The sequence below is a fragment of the Tyto alba genome, unplaced genomic scaffold (assembly GCF_018691265.1).
Source record: "Tyto alba isolate M040663 unplaced genomic scaffold, T.alba_DEE_v4.0 Super-Scaffold_23, whole genome shotgun sequence".
In the NCBI taxonomy this organism is placed as follows: Eukaryota; Metazoa; Chordata; class Aves; order Strigiformes; family Tytonidae; genus Tyto; species Tyto alba.
This window is the reverse complement of record NW_024881297.1, coordinates 8,193,559-8,210,098: the sequence shown is the minus strand read 5'-3', so window position 1 is coordinate 8,210,098 and position 16,540 is coordinate 8,193,559. Positions and strand designations below refer to the sequence as shown.

The following is a 16,540-nucleotide window of genomic DNA, read 5'->3' as shown; positions in this document are numbered from 1 at the left end:
CAACATGGGCCAAAGGGGCTTTATTTTCTCCATTCATTTCCAAGATCTTTCAACAACTGGAATAGCAATTCCAGAAGACCAACAACACAAGTATCAGCCATCAGTGACATACGACAGGCAAATTTAGACCACAAGGGCCACATGTGCATTCAGGAAAGGCTTTCTGTGCTGCAAAATACTCTGCGGCTTGAATAAGTAAAGGTGAAGAAACTCCTGCAAAAAGGCCAGGCTGTCTGAGGACAAAACATGTTTTCACCCTCTTTCAAAGTACTAGAGGAACAGGGTGAGCCTAGATGGTTATCTTTCCAACTTGTCAACATTTTGCATTTGGTAGGCCAGGACATGTCACATCCACTTGATATGAGCTTAGGACAATCTTAAGGGTCAAATATCTGAGATACTCACAGACCTCAAACTACAGGCAAGATGCAAACTTCAGGAAAAAATATTGGGAAGGAGGCTGATGAATTCCAAGCACACCATACAGCAACGGAGGCATCTGTAACCACACAGATCCTACCCTGACCAAGCAATTTTGACGTCACTTCTACAGGTGGAGGATGCTCACATACTATATAAAACTTATTCCCAAATTATGCTTATGTACCCATTACAAATAAAACACCATCACTTGCTGTTTAGTCCCATTTCAATGTCTGTATCTCCCTTCCATCTGTTTTGGGGTAAATTGACTCAAGTCTCCACAGTAAAGCATTATATGTTTCTACGTTACTGATCTGTTGGCTAAAACAGTTTTTAAAACATATCATATAAATGCATACAAAGCTCATTTTAAAAAATTCTTTGACTTCTGAAAAAACAGCTGAGATGTATTTTTAAATGTAGCAATAGTGTTTAGTAAATACCCTTCATATAAAACGTGGAAAATCTCCAAATTTATATTCACTGCATAAACCCCTAGTCTCAGCACTTTTTTAAAAATGACTTAATTTCTCTACTGCATGAAAACAAGAATTAGTGAAAGAACATTTGAGTTGAACTCAGTGGAAAATTATATATACTATATCTTGATTTTATAGGAAGCTTGCTTATTGCTACTCATATCCTTAAATACAAAAGCTAAAGGCCTTTCCCAAAACTTTAATTCAAACTTAAACATGTACAATTTACATGAGCAACATAAGCGTAAACCACTCCAACTCTGCAAAATTTTTGTTTCCATGCCATTATTTTACTGGGGAAAAAAGAAATGGTCTCACATTTTAATCTGCTTAAGACATTATTTCATTTATCGCTTTACTTTTTCTTTTAATTAATTAGATTGCCAGTCTAAACATGTCTACTATTTTTAATACTGATTAGCTTCTTTTTATGCATATCAATTCAGATTATATGTCCAATTTTTGCCAAAACTCCCAGACAGGCTGGAAGTCACACAGTTACAAACTACATCAGTATTATTTACTGTCTGGATTTCTTATACATTCTACAGGCACAAGAGCACTTATATTTTCCTTCTATAGGTTCTTAAAATATTGACTAAATCTGAAAATCAACGTTACTCTGTTTTGTTTCTATTAAAAGCAAGTGAATTATGATTTCAGAAACTGTAATAATTAAGCCCACATCTAACCTGGGTGAACCAGTAAGAAGTTAACAAATCAGCAATTATTTTAAACAATTTCAATGTAGGTATATTTTTTTGTTGTTTGTTTGTTTGTTTTTGGTTTTTTTTTAAACATATTATCTGCTCAGAGCCAATCTTTCCCAAAGAGCTGTGACATTTTAAAACACAGCTAATTTTTCTAGCCCAAACATTACTCCTAGACTAGTATAGTGCCTCCTCCTTCAATTTCAGTGCCAAAATGGATTCTCTCTTTTGCAAAGAATAAGAACATACTAGATTTCAATAGCTTTTCTTTTCCTTTATCATGGCTAGAAGAAAACCTTTCTGATTTTCCCAAGAAATGCAATGGGCAGTTGAAGATGTCAACAAATATCTTCCAGACACATGTGTACTAGAGGACATGACAAAGCATTACTTTTTTTTCCCCTCAGTCTTTCTGATTTGTACGTAGGGTCATAAAAACAGGAAGCAAGAAACTCAGACATTGAAAAGAAACACGAATAATCAGGCATAGATTGAGATTTCCTTGATTAAGATGCAAATCAGCTCTAAGTCTTAACATTAAACTTCATGAGCACAAACAATTATGAGATCCTATACAGCCTTGTGACTTAAACATGGCTAAGTAGAAAAGCATGCCTTTGACACAGCATATAAGGTTAAACATCACTTATCGCATACAGAATGACTAGAGAGACTAAGGGTTCAAAGGACCACTTGCTTATAAACAACCTACTCAATTTTGTCCCCACTGAAAAAACTGTCCAAAGCAATTAGTTGAGCATCAACACTGAATCTGACCTCAGGCTAAAGCTATTGGAAACACTTGTATGTAATTTTCAGTCCTACTTAGCAGTAGCACATATATCCTTGGGCAAATACCCTACAAGTTTTAAATAAGCTTATATTTTATATAACAAAAAATCTGAAACAAAAAGTAGTCTTTAGAATGCACTGTATTTACACAAAATACAAGCTAATATACTATGCGTGATTTACAAAAACTGTGAGAAATCTTGCAATTATGACAAATATTGCTCAGACATCTGTATTTGTTCTGCTAAAGGCAAAAGGACAACCCCCAAAAAGCTTAGCAAAGCTCCTTTTTTCTTTTTTTTAGTACAACCCTGCTTTGGGTTTGTTTTTTTTTTTTATAAGCAGATTATGTTTTACATGTGTAGCTACAACATCAAAACTATGAATAATAAAATGATCCGGAGGATAAACCCTCAGAAAATATTGAAAATTATTAATTCTTATATTCTTGAATCCATATAATGTCACCAACAATTGGTCCAGTTTAACCTAGGATCACATGTATTTTCCTGTAAAGTATCTGATACTGGTCTTTGTTATCAGCACACATGCCAAATGCCACCCTGCAACCTGCTATATGAGGGCATATCACAAAGATATAAACAAAGTAATATGCAGTACACAAAGGTCTCAAAGGTCCTTTTGTCTGACTTGATAATTTAGGACATGTTATTCCACATACACTTCAGTAGTTAAAAAATAAATAAATGTGTAAAACACCATCTTTCCAGATTATTGGCACATTTTCCCCTAAGAAAATACAACCACAGTAAGTATCAATATTATCAGTATAAGCAAGACTCATATATAAACAGATAATATATATACAAACTAATCCGTATTATCATGGACAGCAACTAACGACTTAATGTCTGAAAAAACAACTGTTATCACCTACAGTGTTTTGAGATATGGATAACTATTCAAAAACATCTCACCTTCACATAACAAAAAAAAACAAAACAAAAAATTGTTTATTTGTATTCAGAGTGAATGGTGAGGGAGGGAGATGCAAGAGAGGAAGGGTTCAGACTCAAGCTGTTTAATTTACCCTTACTTACCAGGAGATTCTCCTGACAAATCCAGGGCTTGGCCTGAATCTAAAGAAGAAACAACGCTGACAGCATTTGTAGGAATACCCATAGCAGCTGTAGAAGAGGAAATGGTGGATTTCTTCGGTGGTACAACGACACTCCTAGGTGAAGACAAAAAGTTGGTAAATAATACTGTATGAAGGTTCACACACCATGATCCTTGTTTACACATCTAGCACAAACACTTCTACGCCCTGCAAAAGTACCATTCCTTCCCTATTATCTTTTTCCATCATCTTTGACAATCATCCTAACCCAATGGAGACCACCCTTGTTAATTTTTATGGAACGTTTCAGTATCTCTTCCACTTCCACAGAATCCCTGACAAACAAGCACACAGTTGGAAGATTAGCAGGATAACTGACCTGCAAGTAGGTTTTCCTTTTCACCTTAATTTAACTAAGACTTGGTTTTAAACTTCAGGCAACTATTTACAAAAGATATGACAGGATTCATAATTAAAACATTAAGGTAAATTATCAATACTGAAGGTTGCCTTGATAGTATACTACTACTACTACTGGTAGCCTAATGCAGAACAGAAGACTAACTGAAGAAGGATATACTATAGCTAAAAACATCCTAACACATATCCACGTGCACATACAAATATTCTCACATTTTAAACATGTGCCTAAGGCATGAATTTAAGTATATCTTGTCAATCAAGTTTTACTGATATAACAAATCAAAATATTCTTGGGACTTGAAGAGAGAATCTCCATCTTCTATACAAGTTAAGTGTCAGGCCTTATAGTCAGCATTAAAGATTACACAAGAGGAAAGGATGCAAAGTGACAAGTTAGGCATGGAGATTTATCTCACATGTTACTAAGACATCTATTTATGCTATACCAATTTCAATTAAATTGTAGTACTTTATTCCAGATACCTAAAAGGCCTTGTTAAGCATACATTAAAGGCATTTTTAATTGCAAGTTAGCTCCATAAACATGCAAAAACCCAGCTAATGAGGTAAAGAGTACAGCTGATATATAATGCACTCCCACAGCAGCGCTTACTTTTAATTACCTGGTGTTAACCGTAAGCTGAAAATCTTCAACATTCAATTTATTTAATCACATCTTTTGTTGACAGTACTATAACTACACACTGAAAGTATTCCCTTAATAGCTTTAAAATATTCATTTTCTGAATAAAGTAACTTAGAAACTTGACCCAAATTCAGGTGTGATAATAGCAACCAAAGTTCTGTCAAGTATTTCTAAAACAGTTCACGCTAGAATGAGAAAAAAGGACTGCATTTGACTCCCTTCTTCAGTCCAAAGGATGTCACAGAACCTAAACCACGTTACTGATTAAATCAACCCTCCTTAATGGCAGGAGTAGACAGGCACCATACTTGGTGGCAGTACATGTCATATCATTATAAGGGTGACTGCTAATGTTAACTATACACTAAAAAAATAGAAGCAACAACACCTGAGCCCCAAATCAAGATATTGTGCCTAAACCATGAATTTTGCTCATATGTTCATGTCTGTTTTCCTGAAACATGAACAATGAACTAAAAAAATTTCAAATATTTAGACTGTCTTCTAAATTATAGCCACATTACCAATTAATTTTGCATCACCCAGATGTACAAAAGGAATCTTTCACTCAAGATTCTGTGACATTCACTGTCTGGAAACTGTTACTACTATTCTATAACACACATTCAAATAACCTGGAAGGGGCTGGGAGATTAATACAAGTTTACTGAGTATAAGATGCACCTACTCATAGTAAACTTTTGGACACTCCTTCAATATTCATGATCCAGCACTGAAGCCAAGGTATGTTCCTTCACAGATTTTGAGTTCTTTTACTGTATAGCTAATCCAATTCAAGAAATACTGATCAATAACATTAAACCCAAATCATACAGATATATTACAAATACATGTCTATTCATGTGGACTCTATGAGATCTCAGGGCACCAGCTGGAAATATTTCTTCGCACACCCAGTAAGATACAAAAATAATTGTTCATTCACTGCTAACTAATACACACAATATTATATTGGATGCAAGGTGACATGGCAGAATGTTTAGTGACAAGTTTTGGTGCACAAGTAGATGGCAATTGTGCATGTGTAGGTAGTGTCTGTTCAAAACATATCGTTCATGTAATTAATTTCAAATTGGAAAACACCATATTACCTTGAGGGTAAAACCAAATCTTCTAGAGAAGCTTGGTGTTTCCAGGGCTTAAAGTCAATCAGAATTCTCTCAAAGCATCAAATTCGAATGGCTGTGTCCTCTGAATACCTATGAACGCTACTGATCCTACTCTCCGACTCTACTAAGAGCACCAGGAGCTATGAAACATGTGTTATTTTTAAATTGTAAAGGGCAAGCCAGACCCACACCTTAAAAACATTAAACATAAAAGGCTGAATTTCAACTAATTCTATATATTAGAGCTGCCCTCTTTCAGATGAAAATACAGAAATTAACATGCTGGAAGGATCAAGAAGGAATTTTAGAACAGGAGTAATTGTTAGCACCACTACGAGAAGCGCCTCACAGGACAAGTAACAGTTCTGACGCCACATGGGAGCAAGGAAGCCTGCGCGCAGACGGAGCTGTTACCTCAACACTGCTCATCTGCAGTGACAATGAGTGGAGACAAAAGAAATCCCAGCTACAACAGCCTTCATTTTTCTGTGCTGTTTCTGACACAACACTATATATTATCATTCTTTCCTGCAAACTTCTGCTGGCCTGATTAAGTTTAGTTGCACTCAGGGAGTAGTTTCAGCAAGTTGCCAGGCTCTCTACAGCTACCCAAGGAGAGCTGCATTCAAGCAAAGGAATTAGACTTTTGTCTTTTTTTTCCTGGGCTGTGACAGACAGCAGTAAAAGACCACAGTAGTCCCTTCTGCCTTTTAAGATCTTTTGTATGCCTTCTCACCTTCAAATCTGTAGAAGTTTGAAAATACAAATACAGCTGCTACTCTCATCTTCAGTAACTTATTTTCCATTAAGTACATAAAAAAAAGAAATTATATTCTAACACTTCCATTAGAATTTTCAGTACCTGACAACGGCATTCACTTTCCCACTTGAAGGAAGATACTCTGATTACTAGCACCAGGAATGTGGCACTAGTACACAACTGAGAAGTAGAGCTGTTAGCAGGCTTTTTTTTTTTTTTTTTTTTAATTACCCAACATCATTCCTTTTGCTTTGATTCAAGGAATAAAAATGAGTAACTACAGGTTTCAGACGTGGAAATACAGCAGAAGGCATGCTGCCTTATTAACTGCACACGTGGGTATGCACATAGATATTCCAGACACAGTCACCACATTCTTTGAGCAAGAGACACTGACTTTCACAAAGTTTTCCAAGCAATCTAGGTTGTTTACAATATCCCACTGAATAAAAGGTTTTAGTTTTTAGCTAAAAAAAAGAAAGAAATCAAAAAATAAAGTCAGCTCTACAATAATTCCTATATTTAAAGGTCATGTTAGATCTTGGTCCCTTCTGTTACAAGCTTGCTTAAGGATTCAGATTGTTCATGATGCACCACAGCCAAAGACTTCTACCGTGCTCCATAACTATTCATCAAGATAAACGAGAGTATAGAGGTTCGAAAAATTGCTGCTTCGCATTAAAAAATTTGAACCTTGGAAGAAAACAGAGGCTTTGAACAGCTCATCATAAAGCTGTTTTCTAGCCTCAGCCTAGCTCTGAACAGAATTTATTTTAGATCGTGATCTTCAACAGTCAACTGAAATGATTCCGATTTTTCCAGCCAAAATAAAATAAACAGTATTTCTGGTGAGGAAAAAAGGTCCCTTCTCCTGACAGCTGTGTCAATCTGAAGCACACAGCCCAAAGAATCACTGGATATTGTCCAAAAACATGATGTAAAGAAACCCCAAACCCTGAATGTCCTTTTTCTCTGTCTTCTGGTCAGTTGCCATGATATTCTGATTCAAAAAAAATCTTTAAAATAGTTCAAGAACAACAAACCAAAACATCAAAGTATCTTAACATTGTTACTTTATAGCTATACATTGCATATATAGCATATACAAATACATTACATTATCTGTAATGTCATGTTTACAACCATGTAGGTCTTCCCTTTCAATGGTGCAACTGGCCAATGTTACAGCTGCAGGATTTGTTTCAGGAGCTTCCATTTCCAGTCCTTCAAGGTATGAAAGTACAGCTCGGCAATCACATACGGATTTATATTTAGCACATACTGGAAAGATATTCAAGGCACAAACATTGGCCATGTTTGGTTATTTACATTCTGAAATTCCTACATTTCTCCTTCTTTGTATAGTAATACGATATTTTCTCTGAATATTTAGGTGTAAATACAATTATGTTCAAACAGAAATATTTGCCATCATCCATCGATGCACCTTTGTGTCCTTCTTTAAAAAGATTATTTAAATGCTAAATATAAATAAAATGAATGCATGAGAAAGTGGAAAATCAAGATTAAATATTGTAGTAAATAAACTATGTGGAAAACATGGAGTGTTTAGTACATTATTAAATCAAGTAGATTTGTCAGAGAAGCATCTTAAGAATGAACGTGCTTTCAACTTCCCTAAAGTATTAGGCACTTGCTTTTAAAGAGTACGCAGGTAAGACAGTCCTTTTTTGCAGCTAAACTGATAAGCATTTCTTAAAAAGTTAAATATTGCTTCACATGTGAATAAAATATTCATTAGTAAGTGGCCCTATAGCGTATTTCCTCTTATCTACAAAAATAATATCTTTCAAAAATCATCTGTAATCATGCATTAATTTCATCAGAATAACAGCGTACATTAAGCAACCTCACACATGGGCAAAGACATATCATATGGAACAAAACCATCAATACGTTTTACTCTATCATTCACATTATCACACCATTTCAATTAACTCTATACCTTGGTTTACGTTTGTATATTATAACATCCATTATCATGGTATTCAGATACAGAAGAAATAAAAGAAACTAGAAAAATTGCATAAAAAAATCTTCTTAAGGAATATTTCAAGCAGACCTCAAGCACTATGATAAAAATGATAGTTTAGTTGCCTCATTTGCATGGCTGGAATAGAAATTTGCCTTTTTAAATTTAAAATCAAATATTTAAGGTTTAAAGTAGGAATTTACAGCAGATGAACTGATAAACGTAGGTCAGGCATTGTGAGAACTAGCCACCATAAATACATCTTAGCCAGAAGGTCAGTGTGCTATTAGTCCCAATTATGCTGAAGTGTAAGAAGCCTTCGTGTTGCAGACAATTATTCACTGCTGAATGAGCACAGACCACTGAGCTGAACACTGACTTCCATCACAGACAAAGGCTTACACAATAATGATCTATTCTGCCAAATTCTATAAGGATTTACTTATTGAAAGCTTTCTTGGTTTCAGATCACTAATTCTTCTGTTTCAATATAAAGATATAAAATATCTATAAATATCTCCTAAATTTTGAGTACATTCTCCTAAACATTTCTTTTTTTTTTTTAAGTTGGCAAGTCTGCAATTAATTTTAAATATATTTCAAGTTATAAATTTTTCTTGGACACAAGTCAAATATTCCTAATACAACATAGGCCAGGCCAAACTCATGACCTCACTATAATTTAAAAATACTTACATGAGCTCTAATTCCTCTTGACATACAGGAATTTATACAGATTTAATTCTTAGCATTCCATTTTTTAGCACTGAACAGCAACGCAGGTAACAGTTTGCCTGTTTCCCTATGGGATAATAGTTATAATTCAAAACCAAAAGTCTCGTTCCAGGCTACCAGAATGGTGCCCACTGCAGGGCTCCTATGCAATGAGCAAAAGACTAATAAAGAGGATCAGACTTATTTTTGCCTCTACTTTGTGATCCAGGGAAGCAGCCTGCCATGTCAGTGTCATTCTATGGGCTCTGCTATCTGTAACACCCATTCTCTTATATCCCCCTTGAAATACCCAAGGAGAAAGAACGAACAAGAGACTCTCAAAACCATGAGAGATGGGGACAGGGGCGGTGGTAAGTGAGGAAGGGAAGAGATGATAGAAGGAATACAACCAGTTTTGTAAGAGAACTTTAAAATCAGCTTGGCAGGGAGAAATCTTCAAATGGTTTGCCTTTTCAGCCCCTGCAGAATGCAAATTGTTGGTGTGCCAAGAACACTGAGCTTCTCATCACAGCATATGTGCCTCAATCTACAGATCCCCCATTCTCATATTCTGTCTCTACCTGTACCTGGTAGACTTAATCTTGTCCACAAGTTTATTCTTTTTACATTTGATGCCCAAATCAATGAAGTCTAAAATGTATGCATTCCATAAAAAAAAAAAAAAAAAAAAAAAGCCTTTGATTAAATTTAACTGAAATACCACAACCAACCATTACAAAGGTATGCACACGCCACTGATTGACAAATGTGTCAACATAGGCTGAGCCAAACTAAGCAGCTTATAGACCATGTTCCAAAAAGATAAACAAGCTTATTAACATATTTGTTCTGTAAGTTACAGCATAGTTGCAGATTTAAGCTCTATGGTGCAAGACCATGATTTAAGAGCCTCTATTCCTCTGAACCCTCAGCATCAGCTTCCTATAATGACATGATTATTGAATGTTTCCACAAAGAGCAGTAGAAGCCAGGAGAGACCAAGATTTTATTTTAAATTGCGCAGTAAAAATGGCAAGTGATAGGTTATAGGTTTTATTAGACTAACTGAAGAGAAATGTCATCTCTTTTTTTTTTCTCCTAAGCTTTGGTTAATTTTATTTCTGTTTTATTGAAATTTGCTTGCATTAGCTCCCCCCTCTTTTTCTACAAGATTACTACTAAATAAGAAAACTGCTGGTTTAGGACACACTAAAATTGGAACATTAATTCATGTCCCTGCAGATCTTGGGAAAAAGCCAATGCAAGTCTTGAACTTTATCATGATAAACCCCTGGCACCCACTAATCACAAGATTGTATCTTCACGTAAGATAAGGGGAAGATTTTTGGCATGGGAATGAACACATACACCTAGCTGTTTGCAAAGCCTTGCAACCTGGCAGCCTTTCAGTAAGGTTTCACTCACATAGCTGTTACTGTATACTCTCCAGCTATGGCTGGGAAGTTGATAATTCTTAAGATATGAGGAGAGTTTTGATTTCTGACACAGCATTCCTGAGATAAATGCAGGATCAGAGAGATGCTTTGAAATTCCCAAAGATACCCCACTAGTAAACTGCTACATGGGAACAACTTTTAACAAAGTGTCTTTAAAAAAAAAAGTTAACTCGCAGAACTTGTGTGTGCCATCAAACAATAAATTAAACGTAAACCAGACACAGAAAATGAGAGCATCCCATAGCCTTTTTTCCAAAACTTTCCCAACGTACCTTAGTATTTTAGTCTACCCCAGAGAAGAGCTACTATTTCCAATTCTATTACAGTTTCTTGTAAAAAGATTTTTCTTTCCCTGGTACAATTCCTTCCGACCGTTGTCACTAAGTGTCATTTCAGAGCATAAACTTGTGTTTTAAGCAGAGTCACACTATATAAAGATAGTCACCTTCAAGTGGCCATAAAACTTTCCTGTCTATATGATTTTAAATATGTTTCATATACACAGTTATTCTGTCTTTTTGATTAACTGATTTAATAACTAGTTAGCAACATGCCCTACAACAGATCAAAGTATTTACCATAGATGTGAGATTGTGCATGCCACTACCAGATGATAACTGATTAGAGGTAAAACTTCTACATCATTAAGTACACTTTTGTCTACTTATACCGACAAAAGCAAGGAAATGAAAAATTAAGCCACCTAGAAACACTGAGCCACTGACAAACTGAGGCCATATATAACTGCTGAAGGACAAAATTTTATACTTGTTCATGACCTTTTCCTCACATATTTAGCCACACACACTAAACACAAAAAGTCATAGGAAACTAACACCCACAAAGTATCACTGTGGAGCAGTCCAGATAGATACATCAAGCTCTACAAAATCCCCTGCCCTCTGCTCTTCCATTCACAAGCTGATGCTCTCTACTGCTTCAGTCCATATGCTCCTTTCACTCCTCTATACATTCCTTCATCAGACTAGCTTCCTTTCAGCATCTGATACAGTAATTAAGTCTCAAGGTTAAGTGAGAGAATGTTGAGAGTTGCGGTTACAAATGGCTGGCAGTTTGGAGGTGGGAAAAGGAGAGAAGAGTCCATCTGGGCAGTGCGGCACTGGAAAAGTAAAAGGGCAAAACAGCAAGTAGTTCAAATTTTCAGTGACTTGCTTTACTAAACACACTGCAATTTTAAGTTGGTTTCTTTTTCATTATTTGAGTGACTTTGTAACTATACAGAAAAAAGAACACAGAACTGCAAGTGACTGAAGGGCTGCCATCAATGCTCAGTATTTCGTTAGTGTCCACGTTACCAAATTAAATCACACAGTTTCCTCAGGTAAATTACACCTACAAAACCTGCTTATGCATGTCAGATATGAGGACTGCAAGTGCCCAATTAATTCCTGTCTTCAAATCAGATTTGCCCAGGCATCATAAACCTTCAGTTTTAGCAATAGCTCAAAAAAAAATTCCTAAATGCAACATGCACTTCTGTACCAGATCTCCAGACAAATGTAATTTTGTGGTTCAACTCTCTACCACTCAGCAATGAACATTAAGAATTTCCTGAGGAAAAACATTAGCCACAGACTAAAATGTTATGCTATTTCACATCAACTGCCCACTTGCTGCGAAGAGCAGTGAGAGGCCTCAATGGGGAAGTGCTAAAACCACTTGGGCAGCAGCAGGGAGAGACGTGACAAGTTCTAATTCAGTGTTGCTCTTCTCCCAGTTTTCCCTCTCTGCCTCCATCCTCCTACTGCTCCCAAAACAAGTCCTTCTGGTTAGCATCACAAGCACAACACAGTATTTAGTTGGAGACAAGAGCAAGGAGGCCAAATGCTAGCATACACCTTCTGGGTTGAATCTAGCCAGACAACCACCACCACCTCTTCCCCCACTAGTGATACAGCAATCTGAGTCGAGAAGACATGTCGTGAGAGCTGCATCCATATCCCGACAGAGCTGCAATCCTTTCTTGGGTCATCTAAGATTGGCAGTTTGAGCCGCGGACTGCAAAAGAATCAGAGCCAGAGGAAGTTCGCAAATAAGCAGAGGATCAGATACTGGTATGGTAACAAGGGATCCCCTTGCACCAGATCGACCACAGCATTTCTGGATATGACTAAGGCTTTTCTAGAGGCAGGAATGAAAGTGTTAAGGATTCTTTCTTTCATTCTTCATTTTCTTTGTAGTTATGGGGAATCCTGGAGATGTAAAAGTCAATAAGAGTAGTAAAAGACAATGTGGTCTACTATACTTGGGAAAACATAAGGAGCTAATGAGTCTGAGATGTAGGGGACACCAAAATTATTACCAGGAAAGAGGGACTTCAATCTAAAAAAGGAACGAAAGAGAAACAAAGCAGGAATGTTCCATTTAAAACCCACTGCAGCATTTGAGTATTAAGGCAGATATTTATTAAAATGAAAGAAAATGTTAAAAGCTGTTATAACAACAAAGCAAATCCAACAGCTTAGGGATATATCTACTGAATGAAACCTGAAAGATTTAAAGTAGGCCTTTAGCATGAGAAGGCAGAACACAGATGCATTTTTGTAAATTAATGTGGGAGTATTCCATAGGTAGAAGGACACCTAGATGATTACTCTATTGTTTTGAATCCATTTGTAACTCTTATTAAACCAGTATTATTTTGCAGGCTCACAGTAACAGAAACTAACTACAGATTTGTGATCAATACACAAGTTAATCCACACATGGTTACCTTAAGTTATTTAATGTATATTTTATTTCTTGAGTCCTTTAAAACTGACTAACTATGCACAGTACAGCAGCACGCATTTGCAAGTGCCTAAGTTACGAATAGGAAAACAGGAAAGACAAAAGAACAGCTTACAACTTAAATATATTCTTCTAATCTTGCAGTCATTTCTAGGTCATTTATTGACCCTCTTACCATATTGCTTTTGAGCTGTAATGTGTATGGAGACAGAGTTAACTCTTATAAAAAGGTGCTTGCTTCAAGCCCTTCAAGTGTAACCCAATCACCATTCATTTTTCATTTCCACAGTCTTCTGTAGCATAACATGTCATCCTACGTATTGCAGAGCGTACCTTCACGATGAACCTATGTGACATCGGCTGACTTTGTAGTCAAAAGTTCTACTTGTAAACCAAAGCATGTTGATTATATTAAGTACTAGATGACACTGTACATGAGATCTGGCAAACTGAAGTGTGAATTTTCCTGTTCCTTACAGATATTTTAAGCAAAATGAAATAGCCCAAATATTTCAGGAGTTATATTACCTGTCAAAGGAATGGAACTGTACAGGCTGCTCAGCAGCTCCATCACCAAGAACTCCGAGGAAGGTCGGTGGCAGAAGAGCAGCATCCACTGCAGTCCCATCAGCTGGTGTGCTTACCAAGCTTCTCAGGATGTCCTTTACATTGACATTTTTTGCAGCTGGCACAGAAGCTCCAGGCTTATTATCCTCAGTTCCTGTCTCACTACTCTCCTGAGACTTATTTACTTCTAACGAGAGCGTGCACAGTACTTCACTGATTGCATCTGGACCTGCACTGACATTCAGAAACCCTGCTTCAGCAATACTACCAGAACTGTTTGTTTGTCCTGAAGCTGGTTCCTCCCCAAGACCGGAATCCCTTCTTTGTACAGATACTGTACTTTCCGAGTCTTCAGTGGAGGCTGAAGCACCGAGAGCAGCAGATGGGTTTTCCACTTCTGTTCATACCAAAAACAGAAAACACATTTTAAGTTTGTTTTTAACAGAATTGCATTCACCACATTGCTCCTAAAGAAGTAACACCAATAGGTGACAAGTGAAATAACACATTTCCTCTTGCCTACTTAGAGATCTAATATTATAGGTAAGTATTTAATAGGAAACTTAAAATAGAAAAATTTCCTTCAAATTTCTGAGAAGCCTGAGAAGTTACAACATCCAAAAATGGAGACAAGGAAATAGAAGATATTGACTCAACGGTCAAAGAATGAAAATTAATTGATTGCCCTAAAGAAGAACAGGAGAAAGTAGTCCTAGAGTGGAAACAAAAATTCTGCCAGTCTGTGTAATGTTTCTGCAACAAGCCTTCATGAATACTTAGCTACTTCAGTGAGATTAACCACCTCTACACAGCAAAATCAACCTATAGACTAAGTTCTTCTGAGATCAGAAAAAGACACACACAAATACTGAGACAAACTGAGTACTATAATGTTTATTTAACAACATTTCTATACAATTTCTATGCCTATATCTATACAGTTTCACATGGACTTCTACAGAATTTTAAGACTCATAAGCCACATTATTTCATTTTGCCAAGTAATTAACCACTCACCTGTAGCCGGAGTTTCATTATTTTCATCCTCAGATTCCTTGAATGACTGGCTATGGTTTAGTGGCCGTCTTTCATTCTGAGGTTCCAGTATATCTCTGTATTTTGAAACCATGAGCACAGAAATAAAATACACAACAGCCAAAGCCAAAAACTGAGCCTGCTTACTATCCTCCTGTAAAAAAAAAGGACACACACACAGATTTTTTCCATTACAATTTCAGCAGCATGTTTATTTTTCTGTAAAGTATGCCCAGCGCTACCATAAACAAACTGAGAGTAAGCTGATATGTCAACAATGGAAGAACAATACTCTCTAGTCACATTTTGTTTCACCTACAAAGCTAAGGAACACAGCAATTGTATTCAAGTAGCACTAATCCTTTCATTTTTCATTTATAAATATGACAACTTTGACTAAGGTTGTGTGTTTTGACTACATGCTTCAAATTAGTGGAGGGACTAAGTCCCCTTTATTTATTTACAGGTGTTTCCTCTACTACATTTCCTCAGATGTGCCAAACAGCATTTGCTGTGAAGTACAATCAGGCATACATACTCAACAAAACCACATAAGTATTTATAAACTATTACATATTAATGAAGGAAGTGGAACAAATTCCAGAACCAGTGTTAAGGTTTTATTTCATCCTCAGATTGTCCAGATGGATGTACTGTACGACGTACAATTTAAACAAGAATTGACAAATATGCATTTTCATTACAGCTGTAACTTTATGAACACATTTTAAGAAAATCTTAATATGAACTATGCCAGGTACCTCCCCAGAGTACTCAGTCACTCCTAGTGAAACAGAAGAAAGAGACATGTCCCAGATCTGACTAGACATCATGATTTAGCCTAAGCCTGTCCCCTTTGGCTGTCAAAGAAAGAAAAGCTTTGTACACTTTGGGATCACAGAAGAACTGAATATTTGGATCCTCACTGATCAATCGGTAGGAAGAAGAGTGTTTGGGGGTTTTTTCGCCCTCATTTACATAATGGCTCAGTTATCATTAAATTTTTCCCCCCCGAGCAGTTCAAGAAAGTAAATTCAACTATAAAACTCATTTTAACATGATCATAGCACCTACTGAAGCCCCATATTCTGTGAAGAGTTCTTTAATAAGCTATACTGGGAGACGTTTATGAGAAGTTCTCTATTAAGAACTAGATAACATAGTTGGATACTATCTGTTATGCTCAAAACACAACTTATATTCCCCTTGGCTTGACCCATATCCTTAACTTTCATAGAACAAGACAGAAACAGTAAACTAATAACAGGTTAGCATCAGACAAGTCCAGTGTGAGATTGACAAAAGTCCCCTACAATGGTAAAGATTATAAAGAATTTTCTTGCTGGATGAATTTTTGCAAGATGGTTTCCAACTATACTTAATAAAGTTGTGATCCGGTGAATTCGCACTGCCCTTTCCTTATTTTTTCTGCTATATTTGTAGAAATCCTTGAAATAAAGTTCATCTACTACTGGAAGCACTACTACTGGTGGTTAAGTGGAATCCACCCGAGTTCCTCCTATACAGGTTCAAATCATGCCAATCACAATTCTATTTGCTGAACACAATATAAGAAACT

General features: G+C 36.3%; 1 protein-coding gene across 4 annotated transcripts in view; it reads right to left on the bottom strand.

The window, feature by feature from the left end:
• The window catches only part of LRBA (LPS responsive beige-like anchor protein), a 415,639-nt gene that overhangs the window by 310,628 nt on the left and 88,471 nt on the right, over positions 1-16,540 (bottom strand). For all 4 annotated transcript variants that reach the window (XM_042796732.1, XM_042796735.1, XM_042796733.1 and 1 more), the window contains 3 exons: positions 14,944-15,115; positions 13,888-14,323; positions 3,466-3,599 (listed from right to left, as the gene is read on the bottom strand). In XM_042796732.1, the coding sequence (XP_042652666.1) occupies positions 3,466-3,599; positions 13,888-14,323; positions 14,944-15,115 (742 nt within the window). The remainder of the gene's footprint in view (positions 1-3,465; positions 3,600-13,887; positions 14,324-14,943; positions 15,116-16,540) is intronic.